Source organism: Rhododendron vialii, chromosome 11a (genome assembly GCF_030253575.1).
Source record: "Rhododendron vialii isolate Sample 1 chromosome 11a, ASM3025357v1".
NCBI lineage: Eukaryota > Viridiplantae > Streptophyta > Magnoliopsida > Ericales > Ericaceae > Rhododendron > Rhododendron vialii.
This window is the reverse complement of record NC_080567.1, coordinates 29,730,152-29,745,793: the sequence shown is the minus strand read 5'-3', so window position 1 is coordinate 29,745,793 and position 15,642 is coordinate 29,730,152. Positions and strand designations below refer to the sequence as shown.

Here is a 15,642-nt window from a genome sequence, read left to right as displayed (position 1 = left end):
AGCCACTGGCTTTCCCGCAAAAAATGAGCCAAATAAAATCATATAAAGACAAAAATAAGTCAATAAGCTATTTTTTTTGTCTTTATTTAAAAAATATTAGATTTTGATCAAATTTTTTTACTTTTTAGATTCCTCTTGTCGTGAGGATGCAATAATCCCCCAAAATTGACAATAAGTCAAGTGATACGAAAAAAAATTGAATAAGGACAAAAAATAAGCCATCTTGACTTATTTGTCCGAACACCCCCTAACTTCATAGGGATACTCTTCGGGGTTTCCCGATAGGACTGTTCATGAACCGATTAGCTTACGGATTCGGCTTGGCTCGGTAACACTTGGCTCGTTTAGTAAATCAGACGTTTGGAGGTCGGCTCGTTCAACAAAAGCTTAACTCATCAAGGTAGACTCGACTTGTTTAAAGGAGTTTGTTTCGAGCTGAGCTCGAGCTCATATTTTTGGCTCGTCTTGTAAACGAGTCGAGCTCGATAAAACTTTGCTCAACTCGTTTCCAACACTATTTCCCGGTAATTTTCGCCGCTGAAATAAACTTTTTCGTAAAACGCCGTTAATTAAGTAGTAGTACGGAGTAGTACTCCCCCTTTTTTGGGGAAGTGGTCCACGAAAACGCCGTTAAGTACAGGTGGTGCTTTCCTACCAATTCCACTTCTATTTAAGAACCGCAGCTTCACATCTCTCTCTCTCCCCTCTCTCTCTCTCTCTCTCTCTCTCTCAAACGATAGCGACGCTCGTTTGAGTCACTTGGACCTTTGGCGACGAATCCTATGAAAATGCAGTGAAATAGAGGTACGATCAGCTCATATACGCTGCTTCTGTAAAATTAGGGCTTCGATTTGCTTGGACTTTATCAGTGGTTTATTTCGACTTCATATCGATCTCTTTGTTCGATTGCATTTCTTTCAACGATTGAGATTGTGCTGTAGTTTGGTCCACCATGCGACTGTAATCTGCATTTGTGTCTACTGTCTCTCGAATTGATTTGTGCTGGTTTGGTAGGTTCTAGGGCTTGTGCATGTGGGACTTTGTTGTGATGGTGTTAGTGATAAGAGCTTGGATAGTTAGATCTGTGCCGGCGAAAACCTGGAAATGTGTTTTCCAATGAAACGCGCAGTAGCTAAAGAGTTCAATAAAGAGTTTCCTGTTCGGTTTGGTTTGGGTTTTGAGAGTAATGAGCAGGGAGAGATAGAGAAAATTTATTGGAGACCGTGCCCATAAGTTTTGAGACCCCAAAACGAAAAGTTAAAATTTGCTGCCCCTTTGGATGCCAAGTAAGGGGAAAAAAAGGAAAAGAAAAGAAAAGAAAAGAATCCTTTCCCTTAATTGGACAATTAAATGAGGCGAGAAATGGTGAAAAACGTTGAGTAATAGAAGAAAATGATGAATCTTTATTGGCCCATGGTGAGATGAGAAATAGAAGAAAATGATGAATTTATTGGCCCATGGTGAGATGTCGCGGGAAACTACAACCCTTTTTGTTCTCCTTACTTGCTCACAATCCAAAGGGTCTAGGAAGCAAAAAGTGCCACAGAACGTACTCGGGGACCGGCTCTATACGTATTTCTTTTCTTCTTCAGTAGAATCTGGGAAGGTTGTTATCTAAAAAACCCGTTGAGGAGTTCATGAAGTATTTATGCATGGTGATTTAAAGGGAATTTCTTTTGTGAGAGTTATCGATTTCAAACCTGGCTAGCTTGTAATGCGAAGCAGAGAGCCAGTGATTGGAGCAATTTTTTTTCCCCTTTTTTGCGTGAAATAACTTGACTCTGAGCTAAAAAGTCACAGCCACTATTACTAAAGAACTTGGGCTCAATTGAATGGGCATGAATATGTGTCATGTTTTTAACACAATAACTGAAGGTGGCTTCAACTGTGAACCATTTGGACTCCATACTTATTAACTGGATAAAAACAGAGACACTATCTTATGTTAAAACGTCATGAGAGATGGCCTAAGTAATTTAAAAAAGCCAGTTAAAAACATGGACACTGGAATTCTTTTTGTGGGCCACATAGTTTTTTCTTGATGTCCGTCTTTTATGTAGGGGAGAGTGCAATGGTTTGCTTACTGTGATTACTGTTTACAGTGAGTCAGCTCTATGTTTGCTTTGTATTTCGTTTTTGGCAAGTTAAATTTAGTCGTGCTTTTGTGGACCGTATGATGAATATCAGCTTGCATAACTGCTAGCGTGAAGAGGCCAAGGATCAGAACCAAATTGTCTGTTTCCATTCGGGGAAGCTTCTGCAACCAAATCAAGTTCATCAGTCAAGCTAGTAACAGAACATGAAGCGCAAGCGTGGGGTTGGGAAACGCAAACCAAAATTGGCTCCTGCGGTTGATGCAAAGGAGTCAATCGGAAATGTTGTCGCTCTAAATACTCAAGATGACTTGGTTCCAGATGACATTGATAGTACTGAATTTCGCTCTAGAATGGAGTTTGAAAAACCACAACATGGCAGCAAAAAGACTAGGCAGCAAGCAAGTTCAAAAAAGCAAAAAGTAGTTGATGTGAACATGGAAGATAATATAAGCTCATTTCCTGAGACGAGTGGAGGTGTTTCTGCTAATGTATCGAGGATAGCTAGGAGCATAATCAGTAAATCATCAAGGGGTTTTGCTTCCTCAATTAGAGAACCCTTTAGTTCTGCACAACAGGAGCCGGGTGGAGGGGCGTGCCAAAAAGAACCAAATTTGCCTCATCAGGAGCGTCAATACCAAGACCATGAATTAAAAGCTGCCCTGGAGGTATATAATTTTTTTACTGATACATATCTCTGGAATCTGGATGGCGTAATTGTTGACTTCTTGGCACCTATGCATGAAACACAAAATTCTATTTCCCCTTTTGGATCGGTGCTTGAAGCATGCTCACTACTTTTGTACTTATTGTTGAGTCATTGCATCCATATGTAGGTGATCAGGAAAGTTATGAAAATGGATGCGGCTGAGCCTTTCAATGATCCTGTGGATCCTATTGCTATGGGAATACCTGTAAGTGTAATAAGGTGCTTTCTACATGCTTTACTGGTGAATTATTTTAGGAGCAGCTTGTTAACTTTATGGCAATTGATGTGCAATATATTTGATAAAGGGTGGGAGGAAATAAATTTCCTTGTAGTGTGGAGTGGGATTTATGTTGGTTATAAGGAGACCCTACTTTGGAGAAGCAGGGTTTAGCATTGGAGAATAAGAGTGAGAATAGGTTATTAATAAATATAGGAGACAAATTCATATAATTTTCCACGTCTACGGTATCATCTTCCTTCTTTCTTCACTTGTAAGTTTTAACTGGTTGCCACTAATATTATTTTCAAAAACTCACTCGCTTTTGTGTTGCTAATGTCAATGTATCCTAAGATTCTGCTTCAGATTGTTGATTTACGCTAAATTACAAAAGTTTCACATGTTCTTCCACAAGTTTGTTCTTTTTGTCAACACGACAACTTGCTCTTTCTTTTCTTCCTATATTTATTATTTATTAAATAACCTTTTTTATTTGGTGATGTTGGAACCAGGATTATTTCGATATCATTGAAACACCTATGGACTTTGGCACAATATGTAGCAACATTGAAAATTGTGCCAAGTATGAGAATTCAAAGGATGTTTTAAGGGATGTACAATATATTTGGGATAACTGTTGCAAGTATAATAAAAAAGGTCATTATATCTTGGAGCTCATGAAGCGTGTGAGAAGGAACTTCACAAAGTTATGGGCGGAAGCTGGTTTGCATATGGAAGCGCAGGAGACTGATGGTGAGGCTTCATGGTTCTTTTTGAATTTATGTATTTGATTTCCTATCAATGCAGAAATTTGCTAATGTAGTTGTTATTTGATCTATGTATTGGATAGTTATGTTTTTCTTGTTAGCTATTGATTTGGCTGTGTTATGCAACACCATAATTAAAGCTTTTCTTAAATTGTGAAACGTGAAGAATGCGCTCACATCCTTTTTTGCTCTCTTAAACATGCTGTGGATGTCATGTTAAATAGCTTATTTTAAGCCTCCTTTCTTTTCTTTTTTGCGTTCTGTCTTCCATATACAGAGGGTTTCCTTCCTAATTTGTGAATCTTTTCTTCTATCTTGTAGAGTGATCTTCCATTTAGGACAGTCAAGTTGTGTCGGTTCATTTCTTCCCTAACTCTACGTAAATGTCCAACTTTGTTGTTTCATCTTGCAGTTAAGGGGGGAATTGAGTTGCCCATTATTGGGCTGAAATTTTGCAAATTCAGCTGTATTGTTGACACACTGTGCTACATGCAAATGGGTGCGAGCATAGGCCGGTGAAATGCACCGTGCGTGTATTTGTACGTAGTGTGGCATGCACGTAAGCATGAGGCATCGTCATTATTAATTTTATATTTTTTAAAAACTGTATTGTTTTCCCTGCAGAAGTGGCTGCAGAATGTTGTGCATTGCAGCTATCATTTGTGATTACTCGTTAAACTGTGAATTGGTGAGGAAATCAAATAAGTTTTTGTACGGGGAGAGATGAATTTTGGGAAATTATTGTTTTTTACATCCTTTTGGAACTTCTCCTTGCAAAGTGCTTGCCATTGTCACAGAATCAAGCCCTGAGAAGAGTTTCAGCAAATACAAAATAGTGAATATTGGTCTAAAATCTTGGAATGTTCGAAAGTGTACAACCACTGAAGGGGGCAATCAAACCTATCTTATAAAATGTGGTATACTGGTTACCTGTTTCGGATTCTCTGTGGAGTACACTTGCTTCTAGACGTCTATAATATACCCTAATACCTGCCCCACCTTTAAAAGAACCGTATCGAACTCCTCTTCACGTGATTCTCTAAAATGTTTCACCATTCATGTCCTTCTAAAGACAACGGAAACTCACAATGCACACATCTTGAGATGGTTATCCTGTTATCTTAGTTCGAAGCTTATCTTTGAAGGATAATCCTGAATTCTCGGTATGACCATTCAATATTAACTCCGATTTGAAAAAAGACGCTATTTAGTCCAAATACTTCTCGCTTCCAATTCATGTGGGTGCGACCCTATATGAACAGATGATTGGCGGTTAGAGAAAGTAAGGTGGCAGTCCATGCTAAACTAATTACATCATTGCTCCTACAAAACAAATGGATATATATCTGAGTGTTTAGTTGTATTCTTTTGATAAGTAGCAACGGGCAATTCCAACCTTCGTTGATTTCCTAGTCTCTCACCCATCAAGAAATTTTATCAATTCATCCCTGGCCCTGCACTATCTATCATCACTTTAATGACCATTATACATGTGTTTACTTTCTTCTCTTAGGACTTTCACACGTACCTACTACGGAGTCTACCATGAGGTGCAATATTGAACATAGGAACCCATTGGGCTCTATTGCTAATTTTGCCAGACATCAGTATCAGGATCAGGATCAGGAAGACCCTAGTGGATTTCAGCCCCATCAGCCCCCAATGAACCACTGGCAGTCATATCAGCCCCATAAGAGACCGCATACATATCAACTGAGCTCTTGTCAGCAGCAGTCTTCCCAAGCACGGGTTGGCCCAAATCTTGGTGGTGCAGGTATATACTATATTTCATGGTTTATGTGGATCTACCTAATTTGTATGCTCTTGTTATTGAACAAGCATCACACCATTTTAAGATGTTCCTGACTCCTTTGTCATGCTTATGCTTCTCTAAGGATATGCTTGCTGTATCAATTGTCAACTGATGCTTTACTGTTTAAAAGCTCCATGTGATAAGCTGAAAGCCACCAAGTTCTGGTGGATTCTGTATTTCTACTAATGGTGGTCATATATTGATTTAGTGATGTTCTCATTTGTCGTTTGGGTCCTTAACAAGTATCAACATCAGGATTTGTTACGGTTAATAGTCTAATTTTGGACTTTCCTCAGAGAGTGACTAAGATTAAGTAATTTTGTAAGTTACACCATAATTAATGGTGCATAGTTTAACTAAAGGCTAGTTTCTTCTCTGAAGGACATTCGCACATGACTCCTTTCGAGGGTGACAAGAGACAGTGCTCACATGGGCATCGGTGGTCAGTGGATCCTGTAGATGATAATTGCTCCCACCAACAACAGAAGCAGACAGGCCAGAGCCAATTTCAACATTGGCAGCATCAGCCCTCGTCGGGTTATAGCCAGCCATATCAACCTCCCCAGAGATCCTGCCAGTGTCACGCATGCTCTCAGCAACCACAGCCCTTCCATGTACCGGCTGACACATTTACTGCTAGTGCAGGTATGCTATGTTTGGAGGTTCGTCTTGGTTGACCACTTGACCTATTTTACTGTTTGATATTTTGTGCGATACAGAAGATGTGACACCCGGTTTGATGTGCCCTGCAATTGCTTTACCTATGGATACGCTACTTAGTTATTTACCCTGAATTAGCCTTGCTTGCATCATATGAACAAAATTTCTGATTGCAAATGGATGAAGTTCTAATTTACTTAATTGGAGTTGATTCAGATTGATGTGTGCATCATGTTGATTCACTGACAGTATCTCAATGCCATGTGATAAGCTGTTTGGCATGCTTGAAATACTTGTAATACATGAATTTTAGTTCATAAACTTTGTTAGTCATATGTTGTACCTGGCAAAAAGAGAAAAATTGAAGCCATTATACGAGAAAATGATTAGTTTCTTCCCTTAGCAATACTTTGATTGTACAAATCTCTATATGGGATCTACGCATTCACTTTATTTTAGCCTACCAAACTAGCTTATTTCTACTACCGAAATTTCTCTGACTGCTGCCTCGTCCATTTTATTACATTTAGTCTGGTTTGTGGTATTAGTCAGTTCATGAGTGCCTTAGTACATTCCTCGTTACTGTAATTGAGACTAGCTACTAGTACTTTTTCTATAACTATCCACATCTCTTTAACGAAGGAGACTTCTATGCATCTCCTCCTGAAGATTCCATGGTAAGGGGTTCCAAACATGGAAATAGGTGCCCTGTAGGCCCTATGACTGACTACATGAGCCACCAGCAGCAGGATCTGATAGCCCCAAACCATATGCAGCCGCATCAGCCCCCATCTAAGCACCAGAAGGGGACTTACCAGGGAAAGCTAAGCTCCAGCCAGCTCCATCGTGGCTTTGGCCCGCCACAATATTCCCAGCCAGATATGGAAATGGTTGGTGCAGGTATGTTGTGTTGTACACACCATATTTTGATTTTGACTTTACCTTGTTTTTATAGTGCCAATCTAGATGTTATGTGCATTTTAACAGGGCTAGCTGCATCTTAGATATTTCCAGACCAGATTTCAACCATTGAATCATGTCAACCTCTAGCAGCTTCATACAGCTTATTGTTAAGTAATTTGATAAATTAACCGTGGACGATGCCATCAATTATATACGGGCAAGTTTGTTTTGGTTCTACTAAGTGTGTGCGCCTTTATATTAAAGCCAAATCCTGTATGGCTGTACCTTATTGTAGCTATCCTATGCTTGCTGTTGTAGGAAAGTTCCGGCCATCCTGGTCAATCTAATTTCGTTCAATTCTTGTTCAGGAAAAGATATTTAGATGAGTGCTGTGGGAATTATTGGAGCAAAAAACTTTAAGAACTACGTATTTGACGAAAGCTGATAGGATCATTCTAATTGAATTTGTGATAGGAAATAATTTATTTTGTATGATTAGTTTGCAAATTCTCTGATTTACTGGGCTATCTGTTCAAAGATACCCTATTTTCCTCGGTGGAGGTCAATCAAAACTAGAAAAGTTCAAAGAAAGAGGAAGTTCCAAGTCTTGGGGCATTCAACCTGAACCCACAGGAATGTCTCTATGGAGAAAGTGGGGGGAATTTTTGGATCAAATCTATCAAATCGTGCAAGATTGACCCACAGGAGTGAATGATCATAGGTAGAGATTTTTACGGTCACGGTGACAATAATAAGTAGGGGTACGGCAGGGTTGGTGGTGGATTTGGTTTGGTGATTGGAATGATGTGGGAGAGGGCATTCTAGATTTGTTGTCTCTTTTGATCTTAGAGTAACCAAGTAACCAACACTTCTGTAAGTCCTTGACTGAGTACATCAGCCACAAGCAGGATCAGATATTCCTCAGAACCAGACCTCCACATTTCATCTTTCCTCTTCAATGGTTATTTGTGTTGATCCAGAGAAGCTTTTAGATTTGACGCTTCTAGAGTGATGGAAAGTGCTATCTTTGCTTTAGAGGATAACCAAATAGGTGCTATCACAACTTTTCAAATGCTATAAACATGATACTAATCCCGAACACTGCATTCCTTTTTCCATTCCCCTGGACCATTACAAATTTATATGAACAATGGTGCCTTTTTTTTTTTGCTCGGCGAAAGTAAGCTTTGTTAGTGAGGTTTAAACCCCTATCAAATGCATGGGAGTACATGGTGCCTAACCCTGGGCTACCACTCACAAAAAGGTTGGTTTATGCATGTGCAGAGCTCATGGCTTAAACCATGGTTTATCTACTTTTTTCTTGTTGCCTATGAGAATACATTTCTCTCTGGGTGCTCAGTTAAGTTAGTTTGGAATCATGTAATTCTTACAAGCTACAAAATTATTGTACCATTCACCTGATATATACGTCTGCTCCTGCCGGCAGATTGTTACATATCTGCTTAATGCATCTAGTTTGATTTGCCTATCAAAAGCAAAAGAGAAAGAATAAACAATATAGTCTCATCTGTACTGTATGTTAATACCTGAATGTACCAGTGCATGCCACCTCATTATTTATGAGACTAGCTGCTATATCTTATTGCTTTTACAAAACCTATACACTCCTTTAATACAGGAGACTTCTGCTCGACTCCTCCTGAGGAGTCCATGATAAGGAGCACCAAACGTGGTCCGAGGTGCCCAGTAGGCCCTATGGCAGACCACATCAGCCACCAGCAGCAGGATCAGAGAGCTGCAAGCCATATGGATCCCTATCAGCCCTCATCGAACTATGGCCAGGAACATCTCCCCCACCAGCAGACTTCCCGGCGCAAGCTGAGCTCCAGCCAGCTGCATGCTGGCTTTGGGCCACCTCAACATTCCCAGCCACACAAGGAAATGGGTGGTGCAGGTTTGTTATGTTGGTCATGTCATATCTGATGATGATGTTACTTGGTTACCTAACATTTGAACAAAGAAAAAATCTTCTGTTATAAGAGTGAGATTTTATGTGCATTTGAACAGCTCTAGTTGGATCTTAAACTATGCTCTCGTATGCCTATTTTCATGTTGGTTACTATGGTTGGAATCTAATTATCATCCATCAGCTTCGTGGAGCTTGTTTTATACTTATATTTGATAAATTAAGAGCAGTGGTGGAGTCATTCAATAGCTGAGGGGGGCTATGGACCCACATTTGCTAGTTACCCCTATATATATTCTTATAAATAGGGGAATTTGCACTTACACCCCTTGTACTATCACCGATTTGAAGATACACCCATTGTACTTCAAATTTAAGCACTTACACCCCTTATACGTAAAAATATAAGGGGTGTAAGTGCAAATTCCCCTTCTTTCACTTCAAAGTACAGGGGTGTAAGTGTTTAAATTTGAAGTACAAGGGGTGTATCTTCAAATCGGTGATAGTACAGGGGGTGTAAGTGCAAATTACCCGAGGGTGGTATATAATATATATAGGTTTTCAAGCATGTACTGGCTCCTTGAACTGCTTAATATACAATGGCAACAAATAATTCACGGTACACAAGGCTTCGTTTGGTTGGGTACAAAATGTGTCGATACTTCCATCCACATTGATAGCTTAGATTTTGAGTGGGTCCCATGAGTTTGTAACTCAATACCATCAGCCACTGGCAGGATCAGATAACCCTCTGTACCAGACCTACCTTAATGGAGACTAACCTGGGCTTAGTTTCATGCTGCTGCTATTTTTTCTCTCCATTGACTGTTTGTGCTGGTTCAAAGAAGGTTTCAGCTTTGGCAGCTTCTCGAGTGTTGCATAGTGCTATCTTTGCTTTCGTCTAGGTGCTAGAGCTTCTTTCCAAATGCTATAGAGATGATACTTGTCCCCAACACTAACTTCTTTCTTTTCTGATTCCATTGGAGCATTACGGTTTTCCAACACTAATAAAACAATGCTGCCTTGTGCATGTGCAGAGCTAGCTTGCTATGTATAATTGTCTCCAGTTGCTGGACAAAAAAGAAAAGAACTAACTTCTGTCTATACTGATCTCAACTGAGTTAGTCTGGAATCAGGTGGATTCCTAGAAGAAACCAAACGCTTATCGTAACATCAACCTGACTATTAAGTCTTCATCTGCCCGACAACATCTTATAATAGTCTGGTCTTGTGCTATAGAGTAGATAGCTGAATGCATCAGTGGATGCCTCTGTAATTAGAAATGCAGACCAGCTACTGTACTGTATTGCTTTTGCATTAACTATACGCATCTTTGATGAAGGAGACTTGTGCTCGTCACCTCCTGAGGAATCCATGATAAGGAACACCAAGCGTGGGCCTAGGTACCCAGTAGGCCCTATGACTGACTATGTCAATCACCAGCAGCAGGATCAGATATCCCCAAACCATATGCAGCCCCTATCTATCTACCACCAGGATCATCCCTCCCATCTGCATTCTGGCTTTGACCCGCCACAACATTCCAAGCCCCAAATGGAAATGGCTAGTGCAGGTATGTTATGTTGGAGTCGTATACATCCTATTAGATAAAGATTTCGGCTGGTTTTTCTACAGTCAACTCAGATATTATCTGCATGTGAACCAGGTTGGTATGGGCTTTTCCATGTGGAATTTGAACTATGTTTGGAATTACATTGAATACAAATAACTTGGCAGATTATCGAATAAGCCCTCAATTTATGTGTAGCAGCATTACCTTATTGTCTTATCGGCAATTGCATGCCCCTGTTATTTAATCTAAATCCTATGCCTTACTTTTATTACTTAATCAGTGTACTTATTACTTTCTAGGACATTTTCGGCCACTGGGATCCTCAGGGCCTTCCACAATTTTATTCTCAGCATTTTTGTTTTAAATCTGCAAAGTTGTTGATACATCCTACTCACATATTACTGGTGAAACAAATACTAGTTTAAATCATGAGTGGGTCCCCTCTCTAGTTGTCTTTACATCTGCCTATCTCGTTTGTTAAGGGTACTCCCCACCTCCTGCGGAGTCTATGATACGGTGCACCAAAAGTGGGCCTATTGTCCCAGTGGTCAGCCACCAGCAGCAGGATCAGATAACACCGAGCCAAATGCAGCTTGAACAACCTCAGGAAAAGACTGGCGAGGGCCCGCTGAGCTCTAATCAACCAGAGCCTTCTCACTCACAAGCTGACGTGGATAGGGGTACTGCAGGTGTGTTGTGGTAGGCTTGTCATAGTCAGATTTGAATTTGACTACTTTTCTATGCTTTAAACTTAGTCATTATGTGCACGTTTATTCTTCCCCCTTTTTTTCCGCTCTCTTTGTTTTTTAATAGATTCTAGCAGCACTAGGAAAAGGAAGACTCGTGGTCGTGGTCCAACACGGTGCCTTGATGTATGGAATATGGATGGTAAAATACCTATTACCACCAATGAATTTGGGCAGCCCATTGGTGTTGAGGCTCCCAAACTAGTTAATTTCCTTGGCACCATTGCACGAAATGGGCACATGGCACCCCTTAATTACATTGAGTGGCGAGCACTCCCGGATGAGAGCAAGGAGAAAATGTGGCAGCAAGTTCAGGTATTGTAGAGCTATTTCTACATATGTATAAACATTGTGAACTTTCTTGAGGTCTTACATGCAGGGCTTGTTTGTGTAGTCAAAATTTGATATTGAACCACAAAGCAGAAGTTGGGTCTTGAAGTCAATTGGCAATAAATGGAAGAACTGGAAAGCTCTCTTAAAGGCTACGCGTTATACGCCCCATAAGACCAATGAGGGGAGGCTGGCAGATCGTGATGAGAGGGTCCTCCCGGATCAGTGGCGGATCCTCGTTTCATATTGGAACTCCAAAGAGGCAAAGGTGCAATTTGACTGATTATTGCAGAATTCACTTTCAACTATTTTGCTTTCAATTTGGTAATATGATGCCATTCTTAAATATATTTTGACTAACCATTTTGATGTTTTTCAACTGCAATTCCACCCATTTGGTGTTTTACAGAACCTCAGTATAAAAAATAAGGCTTGTCGCTCTTTCCAGAAAATAAACCATGCTACGGGTTCAAAGAGTTTTGCCCGAGTACGTGAGGAGCAGGTAGCTTTATGACTTTTAGAACATAAAGTTGTTTTGTTGCCTCTGAGTAAAATAGCACTAACACTTTTTGTTCAATGAGTCCAGCGTGCGAAGAGGCCTGATGGGAAGGAGCCATCCAGGGCAGAGCTATTCATAGTGACACGTACTCGCAAAGATGGGCGCCCTGTGAATGAGGAATCGTCTGCAATAATTGTATGTCCAGGCATCAAATTATGCAAATTAATCTTTGATTGAAGCGCTATCGACAAATTGTTTATTCTTGGATATGCATTAATGTTATCTCGCCTACTCCTATTTGTGAATCAAATGATAGCCGTATTAACCAAAACAAGCTAAATAGAGCTTCAAGTCCCAATCAATTGGAGTTGAGTGCATGAATCCGTTTTTCCCATTGAGCTCTGTCGAGAGCACCGTGTTCCATGATATTCAAAAAACCTAGATCCTTTTGAACTACTCATCTAGTGTCAATTTTGCCTCCCTTACCCTCCACCGTAATCATATCACTTCTCCTAACTACCACATCGGTGGAATTGGCATTAGATGATGTCCAAACCACCTTAATTTGTTTTCTCTCATCTCATCTTGTACCATTGCCACCTCTACCTTTCTGTGAATGCTCTTATTTGTATTTTTATCTCGCAAAGTCGGTCTATGGTAGGTAGCTATATTGTATAGTTATAATGTTTTGTTCTTTGTTGCAGTCAAAGCTTCGTGAACGAGCTGCTCAAGGGCAGGGGACCTCACAAAACGTTGTTGTTGGAGATGATGTCTTCCATCAAGTGATGGGACGAGATAGACATGGACGTGTGCGCACTTACGGGCTGGGTCCCGCCCCATCAGATCTTGGGGTCCCCAAATCGAGTCATGCTGAAGCCTTAAAAATGGTGGCACAGGCTAATGCAGAGGTGCGTGAGATGAAAGAGAGAATGGTGGCCATGGAGCAGACTTGTGCACAGATGGCAGCCCAAATGGCAACCATGATGTCAATGATGTCCACCATGCAGAAGAAGTCGCCTGACAGACATCCTCCTAATGTAAGTAGATTGCCTATATCAGCCAAGTGTATGCTGGGCGGTTAACATTTTTAAGCTTATTCTTGCATTTGGGGCCTGTTTGGTTCACATTGGTTATTTGCTTATTTCTTATTGGTACGTAACCAGCAAAATCAGGAATAAGCAAAAAGTTTGGATCCACTTTGCTCATTTGAAAGAGAGGAGAGAATAAAGATTCTCTTAGCAAGCAATTTAGCAACTTAGCCCCCACCAAACAAACTTATATGCTAAGAAAGTAAGCAATTAAGCAAATAATTAATCGAACCACAGAGGCTAGAAGTTGCTGTCTCGTTTCGAACGTCAATCTCTGCCTGTTATCATTAGGTTGTAGATGTCTCTGGCAAGTCTGAGGAATTGCAGCAGCCACAGGTACGTTGATAATCATTTAGTTTCTATCTTGTTAGATGAATAAAGGAGCTAGCCTTACTTTTTTTTTTGTGTGTGATTTAATTATAACTATGAATTACTTGATCGATGAAAAACAGGGTTCTGAAATGACAAGAAGAACTACAAGATCAAGCAAGGTAATATATCACCGACACGAGAATGAGATTGCATATCTGCATGTTCTGTTTTATTTGTCATTTCTACTGCTTTTCTGGCGATAAAAGTGTTAACTACTTAACTTATCTACACTCTTCACCTTAGTTGGACAACTGGCTGACTTCTATGAGGGTGCGAAATTGGTATCTTTACTCTTGAAACCATGTGTTGAGACTATTTCTGATAATCCATATGTTGCAATGCACAACATGTAATTTAGGTTTTCAGTTGATCTAAATGGATCACTAATTCAATTTTTCTCTCGTTTCTCAATTCTGCTTGCAGTCAGTTTCCCGAAAGAAGTGAAGCTTGGTTGATTGCACCTTCGTAGCAGTCGATGTGACGATGTGCTAGTGGTTATCCGAACTGAAGTGATACATGGGACTCCTGCTATATATGCATAATATTATACTTAATGTCCGTTGTGATATGAAGTTCAAGACGGCCTTGTTTTAGCCTTTCCTATTAACCTATTATACTTCATGTCCGTTGTGATATGAAGTTCAAGACGGCCTTGTCTATCAGGTTAAGGTTGAATGAACTGTCTGTTAATTAATGGTTCCATTACTTCAACTGAGGTACAAACTTGGGATCTACAAAGTTCACTTATGGATCTTTAAATGTCTTGGTAAGTGACAGCTGCTGAAGCCATGTCTTACTGTATGTACTGGATTTGTAATGGATTTTAAGGTTGAATGAACAACATTAGCTCTAAGGTTCTCGATTGCACTTGTTTAACATATTTACAAATGGATGTGTTACTAGCATCGCTCGCCAGGACTCCTATATACAAGGAGGTTGCGAGGTGGTGTTTGGGGGTGTGGAAGAAGGGGGAGGAAATAGAAGAAAATGGCTTGTTTCCTTTGTGATTTTAAAGTTCTGTAAGGAGGTTTTCGTGTTAAAAATTCTCCCTTCCTCTTTTGTTCATTATTAAAAAATTTCATCAATTAGAACAAAAAATGTTTTTATTTTTATTTTATTTCTTGGCAACATTTCGTTGTTTTGATTGATGTAGAACCATTCGAAAAAATAGATTTTGAAGTGTTATATATTGTTACTACTTGATAAATGACGGGGTTTTCAAAATGGATGAAAGGGAGGAAGTACCGCGGAATTTTGTTTTCATAACGCATTTGTGATTACGGGAATGTGGTAGTAGTACCCATGATTGTTAACTCACTTTTTTATTTTGTACTGATGTACACAAGATTAAAAAAGAAAAGAAAAGATATTTCCTGGGTGCATTTAAATCACCCCAACGTGCACTATGGATCGAAATTTGGTAGTTTCTACTTTCTACGAGAGTGATTACGTGCTCATGCCCTCAATTATATGTGTAAGATGAAACTAATGCAATGTACACTCCCTTATCAATAATTTTGATTCTATTTCTCTTTGTAGAATTTGTTTTAGAAGCTTTGTTGAGGTAAGGTTGTTATATTAGAAAATTGTAGGGTCAGAATAACGAAATTAAAAGATACATAATTACATATAGGATTAGTTTTTACTTCTAAATTCTACTTTACCCTCCTTCCCAAGTACTCGCTCTTTTTTTCAGACTTAAAATTTGAGTACAAACAATAAAAATTAATCTCCAATGACATAGTACTATTTTGCCTACACCTATTGAGTTTTACCTTTTTCTTTACCCAAATGGAGGAAGCCCAAATTTTAAAGGAACAAAAAACATGAGATTTAGGTAAAAATAAGGGTTCGACAATGAAGAATGCATACCCAAACGAAGTTTTTTACTCAAAAATTTCACCCAAATTTAGATTAAAAAAATGGGTCAAGACTAGAAAAGATA

At 39.6% G+C, this 15,642-nt stretch overlaps 1 protein-coding gene across 4 annotated transcripts; it reads left to right on the top strand.

Annotated features, from left to right (window-relative positions):
• Window positions 1–679: 679 nt before the first annotated feature.
• Window positions 680–14,550, top strand: LOC131306400 (uncharacterized). 4 transcript variants are annotated; one of them, XM_058332615.1, is made up of 18 exons: window positions 680–804; window positions 2,188–2,761; window positions 2,930–3,007; window positions 3,532–3,772; window positions 5,300–5,560; window positions 5,981–6,244; window positions 6,902–7,159; window positions 8,802–9,077; window positions 10,432–10,662; window positions 11,145–11,351; window positions 11,476–11,723; window positions 11,803–12,006; window positions 12,148–12,240; window positions 12,325–12,432; window positions 12,942–13,274; window positions 13,617–13,661; window positions 13,778–13,816; window positions 14,121–14,550. In XM_058332615.1, the coding sequence occupies exons 2-18, from the start codon at window positions 2,300–2,302 to the stop codon at window positions 14,139–14,141; spliced, it is 3,369 nt and encodes a 1,122-aa protein (XP_058188598.1). In that variant the 5' UTR covers window positions 680–804; window positions 2,188–2,299; the 3' UTR covers window positions 14,142–14,550. The 4 variants fall into 4 exon arrangements, with proteins under 4 accessions (XP_058188598.1, XP_058188599.1, XP_058188601.1 ...); XM_058332616.1 differs by having other exon boundaries at window positions 687–804; window positions 6,905–7,159; XM_058332618.1 differs by lacking the exons at window positions 680–804; window positions 10,432–10,662.
• Window positions 14,551–15,642: the final 1,092 nt, after the last annotated feature.

Coding starts and splice junctions, on each gene's coding strand:
- LOC131306400 (XM_058332615.1), top strand. CDS start 2,300: ATGAAGCGCAAGCGTGGGGTTGGGAAACGCAAACCAAAATTGGCTCCT. Junction 10,663..11,144: donor AATGGAAATGGCTAGTGCAG/GTATGTTATGTT, acceptor TCGTTTGTTAAG/GGTACTCCCCACCTCCTGCG. Junction 13,817..14,120: donor GAACTACAAGATCAAGCAAG/GTAATATATCAC, acceptor TTCTGCTTGCAG/TCAGTTTCCCGAAAGAAGTG.